We start from the raw sequence: 20438 nt of genomic DNA, 5'->3' as shown, positions 1-20438 counted from the left end.
TACGTCAACTTAGCAAGAAACGGAATACAACCGGGAGGAACTTTTATTACAACTTAACACCGTAAATGCCGTAAACGTCACCGCATATCTCAAGCTCTTTCACAGCTTGCGTGGTACATTCTTATCATTCCTATCTCTAGCAGGAGTGGGCGTTATTAATCACCCAGAATGAAGTAGTAGTTTCCCTGCTCCTTCTATCGCCGTCCGTTCATTCTACATGCTCCTGGTCGTCCTCGTCCGTCGCACAATCGTCGTCCATTTCCATGTCGATAAGCTCATCCTCATCGTCCTCCTCGTAGTGGGCGTCTGGGCTACCCCGTCCCCGGCCACCATCATCACCATTTCCGCCCGATTTGGCGTCCTCTTCCTGCTGCATCCTTTTGTGTTTGGTGCGTCTGTTCTGGAACCATACTTTGACCTACAAAAAAAAAACCAAGCGGGGCAAACTTAATCAGGATCAGATGAGTACTGGAAATGGATGGAATGGAAGCATCGATAAATCACTTCATATCCTGCATGGATCATTAAATTTATTGTCGTGCCACGTGACCGTAAACGATTATCAGTATGGTCCGTTAGTATGTTTTGGAAATAGAACGAAGGGGTTCGAAATTGGTAGTGATTAAAGTATGGTTTCATTTTGAGTTCCAGCCACTAGTACATCTGTGATATGCAGCGTTGAAACACATCTATTCATCCCGTATTTGTTAAGCTCTTCTCAAAACTCACGCACTGCATTTAACCAATCCTTGTGCTTTCTCAATCTCCCCCTAACCAGTCATGAAGGATCCGTTACACCCTACACCGCACCAGGGAATTGATACGCATTTCATTAACTGCTAACTAGCTTATCCTCCATTTTATTACTGCTCCAATTATGGCAACCCATCCTGAGAGCACACGCGTAATGTGCGGAAGGACGCTCAACCAACCACAAACGACAGGGACAGCGGCGAAGCGGAGGAAGCCGCCAACAACTTGCCAACTTAATGTTGTTTCAACATCCCGTTCCTATCAACGCTTCAATCCCCCTAGCAGTCACTTCTAACCGGCGTTCATTTATTACGAGGGAGTTTAGGCGGTTTTTCATATTTTTCGCCTATTATTCTGAAAACATTCTCTAGGGAGCGAAAACGAGACAAGCGGAGGACATTTTTGCTACTTCCTCTTCCACGCTGCCCACGTTTTGCAGCCAGCTTTTTGCACGACCCTCATACGCACGGCACACTTTCGCCCTGGAGCGCGGAGATCGGTGGCAGATTGCAGAATATTTGTTCTACAAAGTGCTAACAATTTATTTTGTCCCTTCCGTCGGTCCTGCATCCTGCTGTTAAAGGTCGGGTCCTCCTCCGGTTCAACCCCTGCGAGCAATAGGGAAGGCAGTACGTCGCCAGTACGTGATCAAATTTTGAGCCAATCCAATAAAATGGAGGGAAAATTGCCATCATCATCCCCAGGTTACCGGTAAAACCTTGGGAAGATACTATCACGGCCTGCGCCGGCTCGTTTCTCACCCGGTGCACGTTCAACGCTTCACTAGGGGGCAATCTATTTTGTGACCGTGCTTGAGCTTTCGGGCTGCAGTTGCGAGGGTAAAACAATCAAAGCAGTGGCAATCGACCCTGCGGAAGACGTTGTGCGAGATGAGTTACTCTTGTATTGTCATTTTATTCCTTCCTGTACTAAATAACGAAATATTCATCCAGATTTTACAGGGTTTTCGAGTTCATGTGGTAAAGTTGAAGTCATTTCAAGATTCAGAAATTTTAATACATTGGTTTTTTGATTTCTTCAATTTGCTAAAACAAATATCAACATATCACGTAACAAATGAGTTATCGGTACTCTTATATTTACAACAAAAAAAACTAGTGTGTCAGTAAAGGAAGCTTCACTCAGAATAAATTTAAGGCCAGATCTGCCGTCACACATTATTGTTTTACTTGACAACTTACATTAGCTAGAAAACATTTATAACAAACTTCTATCAGGGGAGTCCCTTTCGAACTTCCAATATACTTCAAACATACTGCAATATCCGATAATTCTTCCAAACAATTAAGCTCATTTATTTCTTACCTGTGTTTCCGTAAGACTGAGTGTCTGGGCCAACGATTTCCGTTCCGCCCCGACCACGTAGTGATTGTTCTCGAAGGCGTGCTCCAGCTTCAGCAGCTGCGACGGCGAAAAAGCCGTCCGGACCCGTTTCGGTTTGCGAAATGGTAGCAAATAACCTAGCGAGAAGCGAGAGAAAATTGAACATTAGACACATTAAAACCGGGCTCGGTGCTTAAAATACTCATAATCTACAGACATTCACAGTAGTTGGATGGCGCACACTCGCGTACATGGCAAGATAATCTACCGGCAGGAAGCGGGCTTAAGCGAAGCTCATGCACCCAGCACCTTGTCCCCAACGTGAGGCATCCATCGCGCGGTGCATTCTGATGCCCGGTTCTCGTTAGAACCCTTCGCTCACATCCTATCTCGCACAGAAAACCTCAGACAAACCGAGCAAAAGGCATCGAGAACGAACGAAACTGACAGAAGATAATTTGCCCGATAATTCCCACCAACCGCCGGAGGCCACTGTCAGCTGTCCGGGAATGCGCGGCGAGCATCGAAATTCGAAACTCAGCTCCCCCACCCAAGCTTCACCCGCCCATGTGCTCCACGGCCGTTCCGCGCGCAGAAACCAAACCTGTGGGTTAGCAGCTCGGTACGAAAATGCGTGCCGCGATAATAACGTTTTCACGATTTTCTACGCTTGCCTCCATTATGTCCTAATGTTTATGAGGAGTTTACTTTGGCTGCGATGTGATAATTTACTAACAAGCCGATTTGATGGACGTCAGGACGAAACGTCCAATGTGTGTGTGTGTGTGTGTGTGTGTGTGTGTGTGTGTGTGTGTGTGTGTGTGTGTGTGTGTGCGTTTGTACGGGTTTGCCAAGCAGACTCTCCTTGCTCCAACCCCCCGGTCGGCGGTTGGCTTTGCGTGCAAGATTTGATTTGAGTAGCGGAAAAAGGTTCGTGCTAGCCTAAGGTGATTCTCGAGAAAAGAAAGCAAACCCCAAATGCGTGCTTCAGGCAGAGCGGGAACCGCTTCTGCTAGAGTAAAGGCAAAAATTGCATTTCAGTGTGTGTGTGTATGTGTCGCTAGTTGATTCGTTTGATGATCTAATTTCTGACAAAACCAATTGAATGCGTGCCAATCGGAAAATAGAGGAAAAACGATCACCAGCGAAATGTTTATTGATCTTTGCGTTGTGTTGAGGGTACTTAAACAAATTTGTATTTCTTTTCCCTTGCTTTCCATCTAACCTCTTTGCGTACGAATAACAGAACCGTAGGCGGTGATCGTTATTAAACTATTTCTGTTCGTTCATCTATCCACGCGCAAAACATTAGCACAAATCGGAAGGTAATCAACAACCACCGGCTGCATTCACAACTCGCTCACCATCACTGCCATGTTTGGGGGTTTTGCTTTCCCTTCCTTTACGGCTTTTCCAACCCCACCCAGTCCACACCCCTGCACCCTTCCCGGCTCAACAATGCTGCCCAATAAGGCGTGCAATGCCGTGCGCACCGAAACGCTACCCTCAGTCTATAAAATACAATATAATTAAATAATTACACATCATTATGATGCATACATTTGCGTAGAAGGCACGGTAGTAGTAGTAGCCGCGCGTGAGCTGGTGGCCAAGATGGGAGCAGAAAAAAAAAATCGGCTACGTATCTTTAAACGAGGTCCACCATCGCCGGCCGCCATCGTTTTCCCCGCCCGCCATTTCGGACGCACCCATTATGCCGCACCGTTCATCCGGTTGCGCATGCATGCAATGTGGTATACGGTATCCCTCCCGCCGGACCGGGGCGGGCACAGTGAAATGATGAAAACGAGAAAAGAATTGGTCTTTAATAAACAGTTTCTTAATCGGTTTCCTATCGCAGGGGGTAACTCGGGGCCGCCCGCAAGGGAATTGGGTGGAATGAAGGGGATAGGGGGAGAGGATGGGGGGGGAGACTAATTTATCGCAAACCCGTTAATGATCGCAGACCGACTGACTGCGACTCGGACGGCAACACGTTGCATCTGGACGCGTAGAGCATTGCCATGTCCGATGTGTCACCCCGGAGCGACTCCACCGTGCCCGGTCACATTACTTGACCACCATTCGGTGACCATCATCACGGTGACGGACCGCTGTACTGGTGTGTGTGTGTGTGTGTGTGTGTGCGTATGTCATTACTAGTGCAAAGCACACTCGGCACCGGTGCGCTCCGGGTCCAACGATATACAACCCGGCAATCACATGCTGGTTTTATGTGCAATATTTTATAAACTTGTCACTTTGCTTGTCATGCCTAATGAGTTTTAATAAATAGTTAATCTACTAATTGGCACTAAACGCAAGCGTTAAAAAACGCTGACTTGCGCTAGTGCGATGGGTGAATGGGGTAGGGGGGGGAGTACGATGTGGAGATGGACAGGGTAAGTGGGGAGTGTTGCAAACGCACCCCGAACGCTGGTGGCTGATTACTGCACACCCTAATCAATGGGGCAAGCAACCGGTTCGTGCCTTTTTACCGATCGATCACTGACGCATTACGGCGCGTCGCCGGAGATCAAACGCGCGATAAGCAACGAACCCGCCCGGTTCGATTGACGTTTAGGATGAAAGTGCAAGGCGATTACTGTGCAGATTGGAAAGGTGGAGCGAGAAGTGGGACCCGATTTGCATGCAGGTAAATATATTATTTAATGAAGACATTCAATAATCGTGATGCGGAAACACACGGCGTTATTCCACACGGCTGTGCGAATGGGGGGGGGGGGGGGGGGGAATGGGAATTATGGATAAATTCTTCTTTATTTTACAGCTTAAAGGGGAGTTTTTCGAACAAATAGATTTTTTCCCAAACAAACTGATCGTTTCACCGACACCACATAACAATGTGTTCAGTGGCACGCGGGCAAAAACCCTTCTAATGCCGGCTCAACTATGCAGTGGGCACATTAGCAAAAATCCATAATACCGACATAAATATACACAAATCGAGCACGCGAAATTTATGCCACGGAGCCGAGGAGAAAAAAAAACACCAATACCCGTCCACTCGGTACTACTTTTTCCTGCGAGTACCAGCGAAAAACCCATTCAAGCTGTCACCGCCTTTTCGAAACGAAACGTTCCAATTGAAATGCCAAATCGGGTTTTCGTTTCAACACGCCCTAGGGCCGGGGTTTGCTGTGTGGGAGGACGGGAGGGGCCCGAAGCGCTAAATATCCCCCAAAATGCCTCTCAAATAAACAACGCTGTGCTCGAAACAAAAAAGCAGTGCCCCCTCATACAAACTGCAACACAACGAACCGTCGTGAAGTGTATTCCTCCCTGACACGGACGCGAAAAACAAATTCAAACCTGACAGTACTTCACTAGTTTTTGATTAATGGCTTTATAATTGAACACTAAAAGGCCAAACGGAGGGGGTGTTCCATCGGTTTTGGTTGCTTCGTGTGTCTGAGTAGTTCCTTTTACATCCCTGACCTGTATTAAATTCTGCATCCCATCCGCATCGTGCCGAGAACCAGATCGATTTAGTAGCCCTGCAGTGTACTAAACAGTGATGCTACCCGAACAAACAGCGCGATCGATCCGCCGACGGCTGTGACGGATCGAGGTTAACCGTTCAATTTATGCTAATTTCTGTTCCTCGTTTCCATCTGCTCGCTGGCTTTTCTTTCCTTTTTTTACACAGTTCAAATTTCTGTGACCGAGATTGCCTCACGGTCACACGGGACGTGTTGGGCCAGGAACGAAAATCCGACATATCCGCACCGCACTCTGCAACTCACGCAGCTGTTGATGGATGTGCATAAATGTCACACTGACAGCTGTCTGGCTGCCATGGCGCCCTAATGAGCCAATTGCGTTGGGAGCCGCAACATTGTGTTTTTGCCGCAGTACGGCAAATGCAAACACAACCGCACCAATGCCAGGGATGCTGATGATACGATGGTACGGACCCGCCAAACCCGACGATTAATATCGCATTAGTTGATCGAGATCGCACAACCGCGGCGTTGTGCGGCGGTGCATAATAATCGATCCCAATAAATGCAGTTGTGGTCGAAACCGAAACCTGCAAGCGGAAAGGGGCATGTGGTGGCACCGTGTGGAAAAAAAACTGCGGTTGATTATTCCCATCATTTGTGAGGCACTCTCGAGCACACACGGTGTAAAGTGTTCAACAATTGATTCCAATTATTTCCTCCTACCAAACACGGGCTGGCCAAAAACCGGGACGAAGCAACGAAACGAAACCCCAAAACAGTGCAGAAATTAATTCGCAAATATTCGCACAAATTGAACGCGAGCGGAGCGGCATGTTGTGCAGCGCCGATGGAATGTGACCGTGTGAGTGAATGCCAGTGAAATTACCTTGCAACCAACTGCAATTCCTAGCTAGTGCAAACAACCTGGCATGTCGGTATCCCTTCCTTTTTTGTTTTTTTGTTTGGAACCAGTATATCTTCAACGGTCCTTTTACTGAAGGCTTTAAATTGACCGCCAAAGGGCGCTCGAAGGCAAGGATGCAGAGCGCAAACCCGCGGGTTGGCGGAGAAGCGTGTGCAAGGGAAGGCAACACGACAGAGCGAAATGGCGACTCGATCGCATCGTATTAATGGCGGTGTAATTATAGCATGTGAGGTACCGGCCCATCAACATCCGTGCCGACCCGAAGGCGATCATTTTACTTCGATTGTCCATCATTTTGATAATGGTGTTTCCTTTCCACGGCGCGCTGACGTGCGTTACTATGGGTCCGTTCTTCACCTCCCAACACAACCCTTTTTGTTGCAACCGAACAAGGGGTTTGTTTCACTCTCCCGGACCCGATTTTAATGAGTGCCGTGCGTGTTCTGCATCTTCAGCGCTCGGGACTGGGTAAGGGAAAAACCCCGGGTGGGTCGCATGGGTGGGAGGGAGGGGGCATCGATCGATCCGGCACACCACCGAACGTTCAGGTGCCCATTGGTGGTACCGGACCTCGCTTAACGATGCTTAATTTGATTGATTTCGGTGCATAATGTGCACTAATCGTGATGCACATTACATGCACGTATACACGAACAAACACACACACACACAAAGGACAAGGTGAGGACGACGACGACGACGAGCTGAGCGTTCCTCTTGTGCGCGTCGTTTTCTCTTTCATCTCTCACGTTAGTACAACGGGAAAGAATAGAGCTAAATAACGATACGCTTAAATTAACTGCCAACTGATCAGGTACGGTATGCAACCTGTGCGCTTGTTGCCTGTACGTACGCTTGTAAGCGCTGGTAAGTGCAAACATGATAATTTCCATCTCCATGCTGCCTTCATTCAACCTCGTTTCATTTAACCTTTTCGTTGTTTTCTTTTTCTGTTTTTCCCTTTAGCACGAAGTTAATAGATTTGTAACAGGGTTGTGTATTTTTATTATCTTATCAAAGTAGATTGTTTTAGTGTAAATAGTGCCATACGTGTTCAATCATCGGGCTAAATCGTTTGTAATCAGGCGAAGGTTGCTGGGTACGGATCAGTGCTCCATCATCATGTTTTGGTTTCGTACGTCATAAAACTTTTACCTTTTTAACTCAAATGAAAAATAATTTGAACATAAACTACCAGCGTTTTTGTGCAATTAATTCCAACGATTATACAACATGTTGCGCTGGTGAGAATAAAGTATTGGGTGTACGAAAAAGTTTTCAGGGTTTGTTAGCTCCAAAAGCCACATTGTGAAATTTCTTTAAGCAGTTGCTACCCAAAAAATTGTACTACAACTTTCTGTCAAATATTGAATTCCAGCGAAAATTGCTCGTCTTTTGAGGCCTACAACGAATCGAACCAAATTTTGATTGACTCGACGCCACTGAAGAAGGAGACGACCTCGTGAAATAGTTAATAACTGAAGCATTAACAGTATTTTGAAATGATGAACAGTTAATTGGTAGTTCTAGTTCTATTCATTATTTTTATTTTTATGCATAATTTGTTCAAAACACCGAATTATTAGGATGGTAAAAGAAGCATACAAATTTAGCAAGTTTTTTGCAATCGCGCACTGGGACGTCAAAACAATATCATCAACGTTACGATCTTTAAATTTGAGTTTTTAAAGAAGGATATCTGAAATCTTCAATTTTACTACAGTTTTTAAAGAAAAACTAACATAATGGTCTAAATTTAAATATAAAAATAATTAAGTTTTAAGAGATCAACACTTTTTTCCACTGTAATAGTTGTACAATATGGCATGCACTCTCCAATGCTCGCTTCCGGACAGCTCAACCCAACATGTAGTAATCCGCACGATATCACAAAATGCAGCGTTTAATTAAATTATCTCTAATTTGGTAGCAATTAAGAGCAATGAAGATAAAGGCAAATAATTGCACAACGCGCGGGCAGCACGGGAGCGATCGGCAGGATACTGGTATGGGCCGCGCACAAACGGAATCTCGTCTCCGATCACGAGAAGATCACGATCAATTGCTGCGCGAAAACCATCGCCTACTGCCATCGTCCAGCCATGTTTCGCATCTCGCCGAGGCGTCCCCGTTTTGCTCCTTTGCCGCCTGGCCATTGCAACGACCATTGCTTCCGAAGCGCAATCATGCCAGTTTGTGCCGGCTAGCCAGCTTAATTATGATACTAATGAATTTGTTGTCTCACTCCCGTGTCCCGTGGCCACATTCCCGGCCGGCGGGCTCGCAGTAGGGTAGAACATGCACAGGGCCTCGCAGAACCCTGCCGTCCGTACATTCCGACGTGTGCGCGTGTGCTTTGCCTGTAAAACACGCTCACGGTTTGTGCATTGCGCGCACTCCCGCATTCTTCGCAACACATCAACTTTCGTACGGTCGGTTTCGCAGAAAATTGATTTAATAATAATATGCACACAATCGTTGACCCCATTCGGTGCGTCACGATCACGACCAGTAGTTGTGGTACTTGGATTTTTTTCGCTCTCTCTCTCTCCCTCTCTCTCTCTCTGGTCGTCACAAGCTACCATTATAGATTGTGGTTAGAAGGAACGGCGGTGCTACTCCCGGGAGCCGGATTTTGGTTCGTTTTTCACACTGAATTAAGGCAAATAAACAAACCATCAACCATGGTTTGCAGCGGGCAAACGAATGCTCGTTTGCTTGCAAATTGATTTGATTAGCTGCTTGAAGTAAAGCGTCATTACCGTACACGTCGCCGATGTGTCTTGTCTTGGGACTTGGTGGGCCGTTTGTTGTATAATCAAAAGGGAACCAAAGTTCCAAATGTGACCAACGTACAACGGACCAAACCAAATCAGCAACCAGCATTGCACTTTTACTTCGGACCGTTCGTGCAATCCCTAATTAGCGCAGCGGTGCAACGCAACGATACGGCGCACTTTATTAATGTTTATTGTTCTTATCCTGATCGAGATAATGGTCGCTGAGCTGTCCGCTCGAACGATACCATCGGGCCGAACTTGTTCGAAGGGGCCTGATTTGCTAATTACGATCAAAGATATCAATGGAAGGCCCTCAGATGCGGATCAATTACCCGGACCTTCCCCAAATGGGAGCGCTGGAGAACTGATTGCTGGGATGATGATCGACCAGATGCAATCAAACGTCATAAATTACCAATCAAATGATGCTGATGTCATATTAATGTTACGAGCGGAAGAACATTCCTGCAACGGGGTTGTTAGGAGATGTAAAGCTGAACAAACAAGCGAACGATTAGAAAGGCTCAACGGCTTGCTATTGTATGTCCACTAAAACGATAATCATCTCCGCTGGTTTACTCGTTGACGAACGATCCCGTTCGGAATGCACTTGCACCGCGATCACTAACGATGCTAACTGTAACCTTTCGGGAGGTGAGGATTAAAGGCACACAATAAAACCTTTTACATTAATCACGCACTATAAATTTGTTTTATACAGCCTAAAGGTTTCTTTATAGAACCGTGATAAACATCACCTTGCGTTTCGCCCTCCTAGAATGCACCCAAATAAACACGTGTACAGGTGTTTGGTCTTCGCGCTAAAGCAAACTAGAAGGCGGAGAACTCATCTTTCAACGCAACGACGCAGCACCAAACACGTATCATGTCGTGCAGCCAGACGAACGCATCACAAAACAAATCACCGGCACACGATGTGCAACAAGGATCTGCACACTGGCCGGTGCATTCACGGGGCTTTTTTTTTGGGGGAAACGGACACGAGCATTGCGTGTTTGCTGACACTCGTTCGCTTCATGCTTTGAGGGAGGTTTTTTTCTTCGCTGTTCAACAAATAAATGCTGGCAACAAAACAGCTGCTCACCCGACCCGAACCCGTAACTGGATGCTACACACACATACCAGTTTGTCCCGTGAACTAGTGATGGGTCATACGACTCGATTTACGGAACGATCCGGAGACGGGTGCCGGCCCGTTGGAAGCAGTTCGTTGGTGTAGCGTTGGTTCGCCAAATTGGAGGCGGTATCGTGTCTGTCCCTTGGGTGGAACGAGATTGGTTTGATCCAGGTGTAAGTAGGTTCATTAAGAACGACGATTCCGAGAAGTTAAACATAACCAACGTTGGACAATCGGATCTGGATCGGAATCTGGCATCCGAGCATCCTGTATCTTAAATCTAGGATCGGCAGGATTCTGAGTTTCGATTCGGAACTTTGACTCGAAACAACCATCCGGATCCAGAATCGAGAATCATTCGGAATTTTCGTGTTAGCTTTGTAATTTTGACTATTGATAGAATCCAAAACAAATGCACCTTATTATTAAACATTAAACATTAAACCTAATGTCAAATCTAGTGATGATCTAGTGATCTAGTTCCCATATGGGTTTCGATCTAACCGATCTGGATACGCTCGGGATCTACCCTCGGAATGCGAAGAGAAGAGAAGAGAAAAGAAAGATAATTAATATATTGTAGACGATAAAATATATTACACTTCGTAGACGATATATTAATTCCTTCTACGTTGTATTTAAATTGTCCATAAAAGATGAAGATAATTTTTTTTTTTTTTGAAGGCGGTTACTTAAGATTTATATTAAAACAACAAAACTTTGCTATATTCGAAGTTATAGGTAATAATGTCATACAATTAATAAATAATGTGGATCACCATTAATAGTTCTAATCATGAAACATTCGGATCTTGAAAACCTGAATCAGAACTTTTGTTTTGCATTCCGATTCAGCACTCCCAACGTGACAGATCCGGATACTAAAGGATCCGAATCAGCTCTTTTGTGTTGAATTACAAACCCATTGCTGAACTTGTACTCCAGACCAGCCTAGATGTAAGATTGAATCCGAATTGATCCAATAAAGGATCGAATCCCATAATTCAATCCGGATGCGGATCCGGGTGGTCTAATCGCATCCCTCATTGAAACTGATCTTTATTCGTTATTCGAAACCGACTGGTGACTTCGAGTTGTTTTCGAGTGCTAGTAGGTGCAACGAGTTCAACAAGTTAATCCTGAATTAGCGACACCCACATACAGATCGGAGTCACTTGCGCTTTCTTAAACCTACCGGAATCGGTGGACCTATTGAACCTACTTGAACTCGATTATGATCCGAACATGCGAGTTGGAATGGCTCATAATTTGTTGAATTGTTGCACCTACCGAACCATCCTGGATCCGAATACGATCCGTACCGCTACTGCTGGACCAGTGCAACGTTCGTGCATCACGACTTTGAACGTACCACACCGTACAAACAATCACGCAATCTCGTCCTCGCAATCCAAACCGCACAGCTCAGGAAAATAAGATCTCACTAATCATTTTTATTATGAGCTGGGTAACCGCGCGATAAATGTGTTATGGATTTTAAACACCCCCGCTTTCCCGCCCTTCCGCGCCACGACGTCCCATGATACTTTCGCCATAAAAGGTGGACAGAATGTACACCGCCATACCGCAACGATCATCCCGCGATCCCAATGCCTAACGAGCACGGTAAAAAGGTTGACGCTGCAGAACGACCGAAAGAGCGACAAGGCGAGGGTGTGGTCGAGGTTTCCACAACGGAACGTGGCGTGTAGATTATCTTTATTTATATACGCACTGATATATGAAAACACCTTTCGGGGGTTTGCTTTCCATGCCTTCCCGCGTACGCTCTGCCTTTGCGTCCGCACGATGTAAACTAATTAATTATTGTCTGCTGCTCGTTCATCCACACTGCTCGTTTGTACGCTAACTTTCCTGTGTTTCTTTTATTGTTGTTTTACTTTCTATGTTGTGTTGCGACCGTGATACAGTGCTGTGCTTGTTTTTACTTTGCCTCTCTTGCAATGGGTTGTTTCGCACCGTTCGTGGGGATTTTTTTTTGTCCAAGAACACCGAATGTTGGCGCTTGGCTGAGCTGCTGTTGGTGGTGCAGCGAGGCGACAGGGCGAGAACAGAAAATTTATATTTCTCACTTTTCGATGAGGAATTAGCTGTTGAAGTTCGGGCAAGTTTTACTACCATCCGCGAACCACCCCCCCTCTCAGTCAATCCCTCCCGGGATCGCCCATCGAATCGGCAAGTGCATCTTGCCCGGAAGGCAAATTGCTTCGTTTACTGTCTTGCCACATCCTTACGCTCGTCCACCATTGCGCCACCTTAAGACACGCCAGAACAGGCAGGCATTTCGTCGCGCGTTAATAGCTACTGTCAATTATGCATGTCGCACATACACGCATGTACGCCTCCTACATGCTGCGGGAGCGAACTGCGAGACGAAAAACGCTTACGAACGCCCCTTCTGTGCGCTCCGGTTGATTCATTCCGTGTGGTGGCAGACGACATCAAAACATGCACGTCGGGATCGGGTGGTTTGCACTCACCCTCACCACCACCACCACCACCACCACCACCACCACCACCAGGTGACCCTGTCTCGCCTTGCCTCTTCCCCTCGTCTGCTGCGGAACAAAACCCCGATGGTCACTAATTGGAATTCTCATACGCACCGGCTGGTTTCGCATTACAACACTTTCGGCCGGACCGAACACTGTGCGCCTACACGCGGGCGTGCTAATTCGTGCGTTCCTTTTCCCATTTGTAGTTGGGACACTGCTTAAACACAATAATAATGCTTGTGAATGCAGACGTGTCGATAACACCTTCGCTTGACCAACGATGGATAATGCGATTAGTGATGACTTTTAGAAAGGGCGAATAGTAGTATGGATTGGCCCGAACAATGTAGAAAAGCTATGGATTTAAGATGGAGTTTTATTAATAAGGAGAGATCGAAATTACGTTACGAATGCTTATGGTTAAGAAAACTCACAAGGAAACTTTTGTTTTCTTCGTTAATTCTAGTCAGTCAGTCAGTTCTAGCTACGGTCTTGTCGTTTGAAGACCGGCGCCGCTATTGATACACCACCTGACCGCGACTCAAGGAGAATTATACTGAAACTTCATTAGCAGAGCAAATAGTTGATACATGACTTTTAGACTCTCTCAAATAAGATAGAATGATGGAAATCCTGAATAAATATTTCTCTATCCGTACAGGATGAAGAGCTTCAATATTAAAAATTATTTCTTCAATTGGTTGACTTTCAAGTAATTCGACATTGATTAGACAAACTCCAAACAATATTAAATTATTGTTTATTAACAATTAATTATGCGCGTTTATTAACAAACGCAACGAATATTACGCAGAAACGAAATTTGGCAAAAACGAAACCATAATATAAACATGTATATAAAGGTGAAAATTTCATTCATATGATTTAGATAATATAAACGTTTGTTATATACTAGTAAATAATTAATGCTTAAAATTCCATTATTTCCACCATGGAAAGATATTTAGAAAATTTTTAGAATTTGGAACCGGCAGCTCCAAAGCAAAAACTTGCCTACAAGGGATACATGTTTAACATAGTTCTAGTGAATAAATATCATTACGAACTAAATTTGAAACAAGAAATGTAGTAAAAAATGAGAACAAATAAATTGCACTATCATCACTATCAATATGTGTCCTGATGATGGTGATGATAAGTGCTCACCTTATATCTCAACACAGGTCTGAGAGAGACGAAATTATCTTTAAGATATTTAAACTCCAATACCCATGTAATTAAAAAAAAATAGTCGATAAGTGGTGGCATCTAGGAACTTTCTAAGGCACGCGTCGAATTGCATACACTTCCAATAATTAAACTCCCATATACTAATTCCCCAGTGTCAGTTAAAGTGGTCTGCCGAATTCCATCGATTGGGTCTACCAATTTTCGCGACTGTGAACACGTACCTGCATAATAAATATCTATTATCTGGAAACTCATATCCAAGGTATTGTACACACTATGTTTTTGATTCATAAATTTAACTATGGATTTAGTTTTCTTTTAAATCATCTGACAAACATTACTTTTTCCTATAACGCGTTCATTCATTTTAATTATCAATCTTTACACGTGCAAAGTAAATCAATATTTGATTTTCTTTTTTGCATCACTTCTAGACTGTTTTTTTTTTGCAATAAAACAACAAAACCATTTCTAGACCATCCTACAGTCGTGTTATTTGCATTCCTGTCAAGTACGGACACGATCTATTCCGTTAGTCATAAATATTGATTTATTATTTGCGCACTGAGCCAATGCTCACCGATGCTTTCGACGTGGGAAAAATGGAACGATAAAGTGCCCGCTTTGTTTTTAACCAATGTCATCACCATCGTCACTAGCAATGGGGCCATCAGCAGGCAAAACAATGAAATAAAGACCAAATAACAGGTCAGGTTCATCGCCAATCGAACCGTTGCAGAGTTTGCTATTATGTCGAGTTGGTTTTATCGATTCGAAAGTGATACCATACAATGTTCAAAATTAATCACTTACTCATACAGGGCAACGCTATGAATCTAAACATCGATAATCTTTCTTAGCGATGCTCTCATAGATCTTCTTTTCATACAAATAGGCAAGAAGGCTAATTCCAACCAATTTCGACTACCGTTCCGACATGCTGACGACTCTATGGTAATGTGACCGTTCACCGTGTCGGCGCAACATCATCATCGCCCTTTTGTCGCCCTGCCGCGCCCGACGACGACGGGGCCAGATTTATGGAATTTTAAATGGGAAGAAATGAGGAACGAAACTTCCCATCTTCGGTGACTCGTTACACGCTCAATTATTGACTTTCGAGCGGCTAATTCTGCAGCCCTGCGACATTCGGCCATAAGCGCTCCGTTTCCGACGTAGCACTATCTGTTGCTGCGCATCTTCATCTTTCATCGCCACCGCCAGTGCCGTCCCTGCCGGGGTGCAGGGATGTACGTGTCGACAGCGGCCACCGTCGGTTTGACGCTGTTCCCGAACACTAAATTACGTCCCATTGCAGGCAATGTTGCGTGTGTGCAAGCCCTACGCTGCTCTACATACACGGCCGGCATGTGTCAGGTTTTGTTGGGTAAGGGAAAAAAAATGTTCCCAACTTCAATGTTCCCTTTACTTCATCATTCTTACGATTCCACTTTCTTCGCGGTGGTCTGTGTCTCCATCGCCAGAATGCAGATGTTTTGTGGGTTTAAATGTATCACTGCTCTTCCTGTCTGGTCTTTTTGTTTACTGCCGTTCGAAAATACTTTTCCCCGTAATACCAATTAGTTATTCAAACATTTTCCGCAAGCTGAAGTGGTCCCGATGTCTGACCACCCTAAACCAAGCAGTTTCTGTGTGGCTCATTTCTTTTTTCACCGCACCGCGTCTTCAGCCAACCCGCGCAGATGAGCATGTTGCTGCATTAAGCGCTTTGCGCAGGATCATATAACAATGGTACCGTTTCGGTGCCGGCTACCGGTCGTTACTTTCTTTGATATCGACCGCCAATACACCGAATTGACCCGTGACCACCGCCACGGAGAGGAGTGATGTGGATTTTTTATTCTCTCTCCACACCACTTGTAATCCTACGCTGCCTAAATGGCGTCAAATTGAATGCGAAAAGAAAAAGGACACTGGCTTTCTTCTGCCGGCGACCGGGTGTCTGGTGAGTCAGCCAAGACCGCTTTTTTTTTTTGTTGCGCTTTGTTGAGGCAGAACTAATCAGACTCATCAGACACTTCCGCTTGCGCAATGTGTGTGTTCTCTTGTTCTTGTTTGTTGGGATTCGAAAGTGTCACACGATGCCTTCAAGAAATGTAGCTCACAATACATATTTACAACAAAATAAAAGTAATATTGAAGTTCTTTACCCAATCTAAGGATGATAAGATTATTTTCATAAAACCTTTTAAATATTAATAACTTTGCAGCTTCTTCTAGCTAAATATTATTCGTCTATATGCCAGGACTATTCGCACTCAAGCTGATCATGTCAAAAAAACATAATAAATATTTTGATTGAAGAAAACAATGATAAGTCTTTCTATTTAACTATAAATATATTAAATCCCCCGTCAAATTAATTTTAAAGTAAAGTACCGTACATACAAGAAACCCTTTAGAATTGGATTGAGTATTCTCCCACGATCAAATTATAATTCGACCGAAATAGCCACAATGATCGCATAGAACTGTGTAACTGTAGCAAATGAACTATTGACTGCTTTCGAAACAACAATTCTACCTTTATAAACGGTGCCAAACACATCCAAAATCCGCACCTATATCCAGCAACTTCATCAAGCATGAATGGTACATTTTTCTGCTAATTAAAAACTAAACCATTCATTGGCGTACGCTCGGTGACTCGATCTCTCGGCTCTTGGCTACCAACACAATAGCACATCATTATACCCGTACCACCGCATTACCTTCCCAGCGAAAGCCGTCCCTTGCGGTCCCTTCGGAGCTGAAACACGTACCCTGCCAGAAGCACTACAGCTCGTCGAGCAATATTCCCGGCCAGCGCACGCAATCGCTACTGTCAACTGTACGGCGCGCTATGACAAACAATGTGCCCATGGTGTCAATCAAAATGAGAGACCATCAGATGCCGCATTCGGTTGGGCTGCTAGGCGCTGCAAGCGGATGTGCTGTGTTCCGTGGATTCCCTCTGCCTTAATTCTGCCACCAAGCGACATCTGTTCGCCGGGAGCTCTCGCACCCGGGTTAACTTTGCCGCCGTTGATTTTCTCACATTAAACTGAAGTTGGTTGCGCTAGCAATGCGACCATGGCCCTCTCGCACTCTAACGACCACCAGTACGTTCCCCTGGTCCTGCACCACGCGCGGAGAGTGCATTCGATCTATCACTCAATTAAAATCGAGCACACTTTAAAGCAAACTCGCATGCAGTGGCTTCGACGGGCCTTAAAACTCGCGCCGTTTCGTTAATCCTCGTCCATAAACAAACCTCGCTGATGGAGGTTTTTTTTACACGCGCGCTCTTCATGTTTTATCTAGCAGCAACGATCGCAACGGAAATAACCCACCGAGAATTGGAGAGACGGGATTTCGCATTCAGTTTAATTTGTTCGCTGAGCGTATCTTTTCCTATCGCTTTAACCTCTTACCAACTCTTGTCGGGTGCTAAATAATGATAATATTTATTTTTCATCTCACACCTCATAAAAATCTTGGTGTGTGTGTGATGCAGTTAATTCTCCCATTTAACTACTGCTACGTTGCGTGTACTTACTTCCTGGAAATCGGGGTGGAAATCTACCATGTCGGCTTAACAGCCACGGATAGAGCGGGTAACTGTCGCGCGAAATGTTGGCCGGATGATTGTGCAGATGCGCTGGATGTCCTCCAAAACCTCCGGGCCCATGAACCTGCACGTGTGCTAACGCTGCCTGGAACTGGGCCGCCAGAAAGTGTTGGTTGTGGGCTGCTTGTACTGCCAACTCCGTTGCATTATTTCCGCCCATAAACGGAGGCAGTGACTTTAGCTCACCGTTCGGACCCATCGGGAATGGTCTTACCAGACCGGCCGGAATGCCTGGTACCATTATTGGTCCTTTGTTCGATGGTGGAATTGGTCCGCCGCCAGGCCCACCCGGTCCAGGAGAACTGCGAGGTGACCGTTGACCGTGGCTCCGGACGGCGGACTCAGGATCCGGCGACAGTCGCGTATGGGGAGGTGGTGAACTTCGACTAGAATTACTACTCAGATCAATCATTCGTACCGAGGAGGCTCGATTTGGAGCACCCTCACCGGGACTGTGAGGTGAATCCGGCAACCGTCCGCTCGGCTCTAACGGGGGCGTTCCAGAAGACCCGCGGGATATACGTTGCCCCAGTGCGAAGAGTTCACGAGCCTGCTGCTGATGTTCCTGCTGCCGCTGGAGAAGGTATGCCCGTTGATGAGGTAAAGGTTGAAAGCCCGCTGGATATCCTCGCAGCGCCAGCGGATGCATTTCGGGCGCGAAGTGACTGCTATCGCTGAGCGGACTCGCCGGACGCTCGGACGATTCACTGTTGGGCGAATAGTGGGCTGGTGGCGAACCTTGCGTCAACCGTTTTTCGCTACCAACGATCGACTCAATGCTGAAGCCGATGCGAGGCTTTTGAGTGGGCAACGCCATTATAAGGGTCGTCGCTGATGCCATAGGTAGGTATTCCAAGCACGACACCGTCTTTGCCCACTGTGCCACCGTCACTTACGGTGCCGATCGCTGCCACTAACTGTATCACTAATAGTTTACTGCTATCACACAACTCACATGGTAACGTACGCGGGAGCGTCATGTATAATGGTGGTGGTGGTGGTGGTAGAGTGTTATTAAACTAAATCGCTTGAATTATCGAATGTGACAAACCATTTTCGCCGCGTCACACGGCCGCACAGCACCAAACTACACACATAAACTCATTATGCAAACGTTCCGGCGGGATTCGACCCGAACGATTCCACCAGTGTCTATAAATTCACGTTAAACATTACATTTTCACACACCGCGCTATCCTACCGGGCACGCAACGAAGCGCGACCATTCACCGCGTCTTTATGGCATATGATACGGCCTTTCCTTGTCCCATCGAGGCTTCTAGTAGTGGCATGCAGTAGGAGCGTTCAGTAAAAAAAAGCACATTGTTAGTTACCGACACAAACGAGGACACGGCCAATATTTGCCATCTGCGAGAGGAGTTACGATGGAACATTATAACCTCATCAGCATCTGCATGCAATCCTTTCTCGAGCAAAGGATGATTTTAATTCTCATCCCTCTGTCTCTCTCTCTCTCTTTTACCCCCTCTCTGTCTCTTTAACAACATTTACAAGTTCTCTCTTCTTCTCTCTCACGCACACTCACACACACCCACACACTCTATTTCACTCGTACGCACGCACGCACGAAAGGCAATGGCGCTCCATATTCCACGAACGCTCAACACATAATAAAAACGCGGCTCCTTTAGTCCACCAGGAGCCCCCATCGATGTTGTAGTTCACGCAAACAATTGCAAACACAGCCCGTATTCGCGCGTGTTGCTACAGCAACCACGACAGTCCCTTTGCCGTGCCTGGTGGAAAACCAACACCAGGTCCCGAGAATAATAAAATAGTGTCATTAGCGCTTGCTCAAAGTGTTGTTGTTTTCTTTCGTTTTGTCCGCGTGTTGCTTTCCGTTTTTGCTGCCATAAAAGCGCATGATTGCGAACACTCACACCATAGCAAACTGGTGGGGGGGGATGTTCGGATTATATTGAAAGAAAAAAATACACAAAATACAAACTCGCGAACAAACTGCTACCCTTTCGGTGTGTAATTTCGAGAAGAGTCAGAGCGAAACACGAGCGTACACGTGCGAGAGCAAAAGGCGGAGCTAACGCGCAATGCTTCTCCGAAAGGGGGGAAAACTCGCACTACACATCCGCCATTGGTTGCTATGATGTTGAACAGCGTGCTGGTGTGTGCGTGCTCGCTTTTTTTAGGGGATGATATGTACTCCATTGCGATCGGTGGCATATAGCAGGGGCTGATGGGATCAACTTACCACAGCTTCAAACGCAACCCTGGCAACCCCGGGATGCTGCTGCAACGAGAGTGTTACATCCCCCCATCGGTAGGAACGGTGCGCCCGGGACGTTCGCCGTTAACAAATGGGAGGTTTTTGCTTGCGCCTCGCCATAATGGCATATATTTACTTTATTTATTATATATTATTAGAAGCTTGTTAAAAGTTCATTCTATAATTGCTCGCCGTGCAGTGCGTTCGGTGTTTTATTTTCATTATTATCGCCATTTGCTCTTTTATGCCGCTGCCTTATGCCGTGACACTGGTGGAAAAACGCAAAGAGGGGCAAAAAAAAAACCATTCCAGATTCCGAATCTGTGGTTCCTTCCTCTCATCGACCGTAGTTGGCCCCCGGGACGACAACCCAATGCTGCAACCTCCGTGAAAACCTTCGTGTATGTGCAAATGGCGGATTGTTTACCCCGAGGAATGGGATTGTCCG

General features: G+C 45.8%; 1 protein-coding gene across 1 annotated transcript; it reads right to left on the bottom strand.

Moving 5' to 3' along the window:
* Positions 1–208: 208 nt before the first annotated feature.
* Positions 209–18586, bottom strand: LOC128719287 (homeotic protein empty spiracles-like). Its single transcript, XM_053812911.1, has 3 exons — positions 17674–18586; positions 2080–2234; positions 209–418 (listed from the first exon to the last, which is right to left on the bottom strand). Exons 1-3 carry the CDS (start codon positions 18584–18586, stop codon positions 209–211), a joined length of 1278 nt encoding a protein of 425 aa, XP_053668886.1.
* Between the last annotated feature and the right edge of the window lie 1852 nt (positions 18587–20438).

The sequence above is a fragment of the Anopheles marshallii genome, chromosome 2, assembly GCF_943734725.1.
Source record: "Anopheles marshallii chromosome 2, idAnoMarsDA_429_01, whole genome shotgun sequence".
Taxonomy (NCBI): domain Eukaryota; kingdom Metazoa; phylum Arthropoda; class Insecta; order Diptera; family Culicidae; genus Anopheles; species Anopheles marshallii.
The sequence above is the reverse complement of the archived record's forward strand: the minus strand, read 5'-3'. Positions and strand labels throughout refer to the sequence as shown.

Coding starts and splice junctions, on each gene's coding strand:
- LOC128719287 (XM_053812911.1), bottom strand. CDS start 18,586: ATGGCATCAGCGACGACCCTTATAATGGCGTTGCCCACTCAAAAGCCT. Junction 2,235..17,673: donor TCCACCCCGATTTCCAGGAA/GTAAGTACACGC, acceptor GCTTCTCGCTAG/GTTATTTGCTACCATTTCGC. Junction 419..2,079: donor TCAGTCTTACGGAAACACAG/GTAAGAAATAAA, acceptor TTTTTTTTGTAG/GTCAAAGTATGGTTCCAGAA.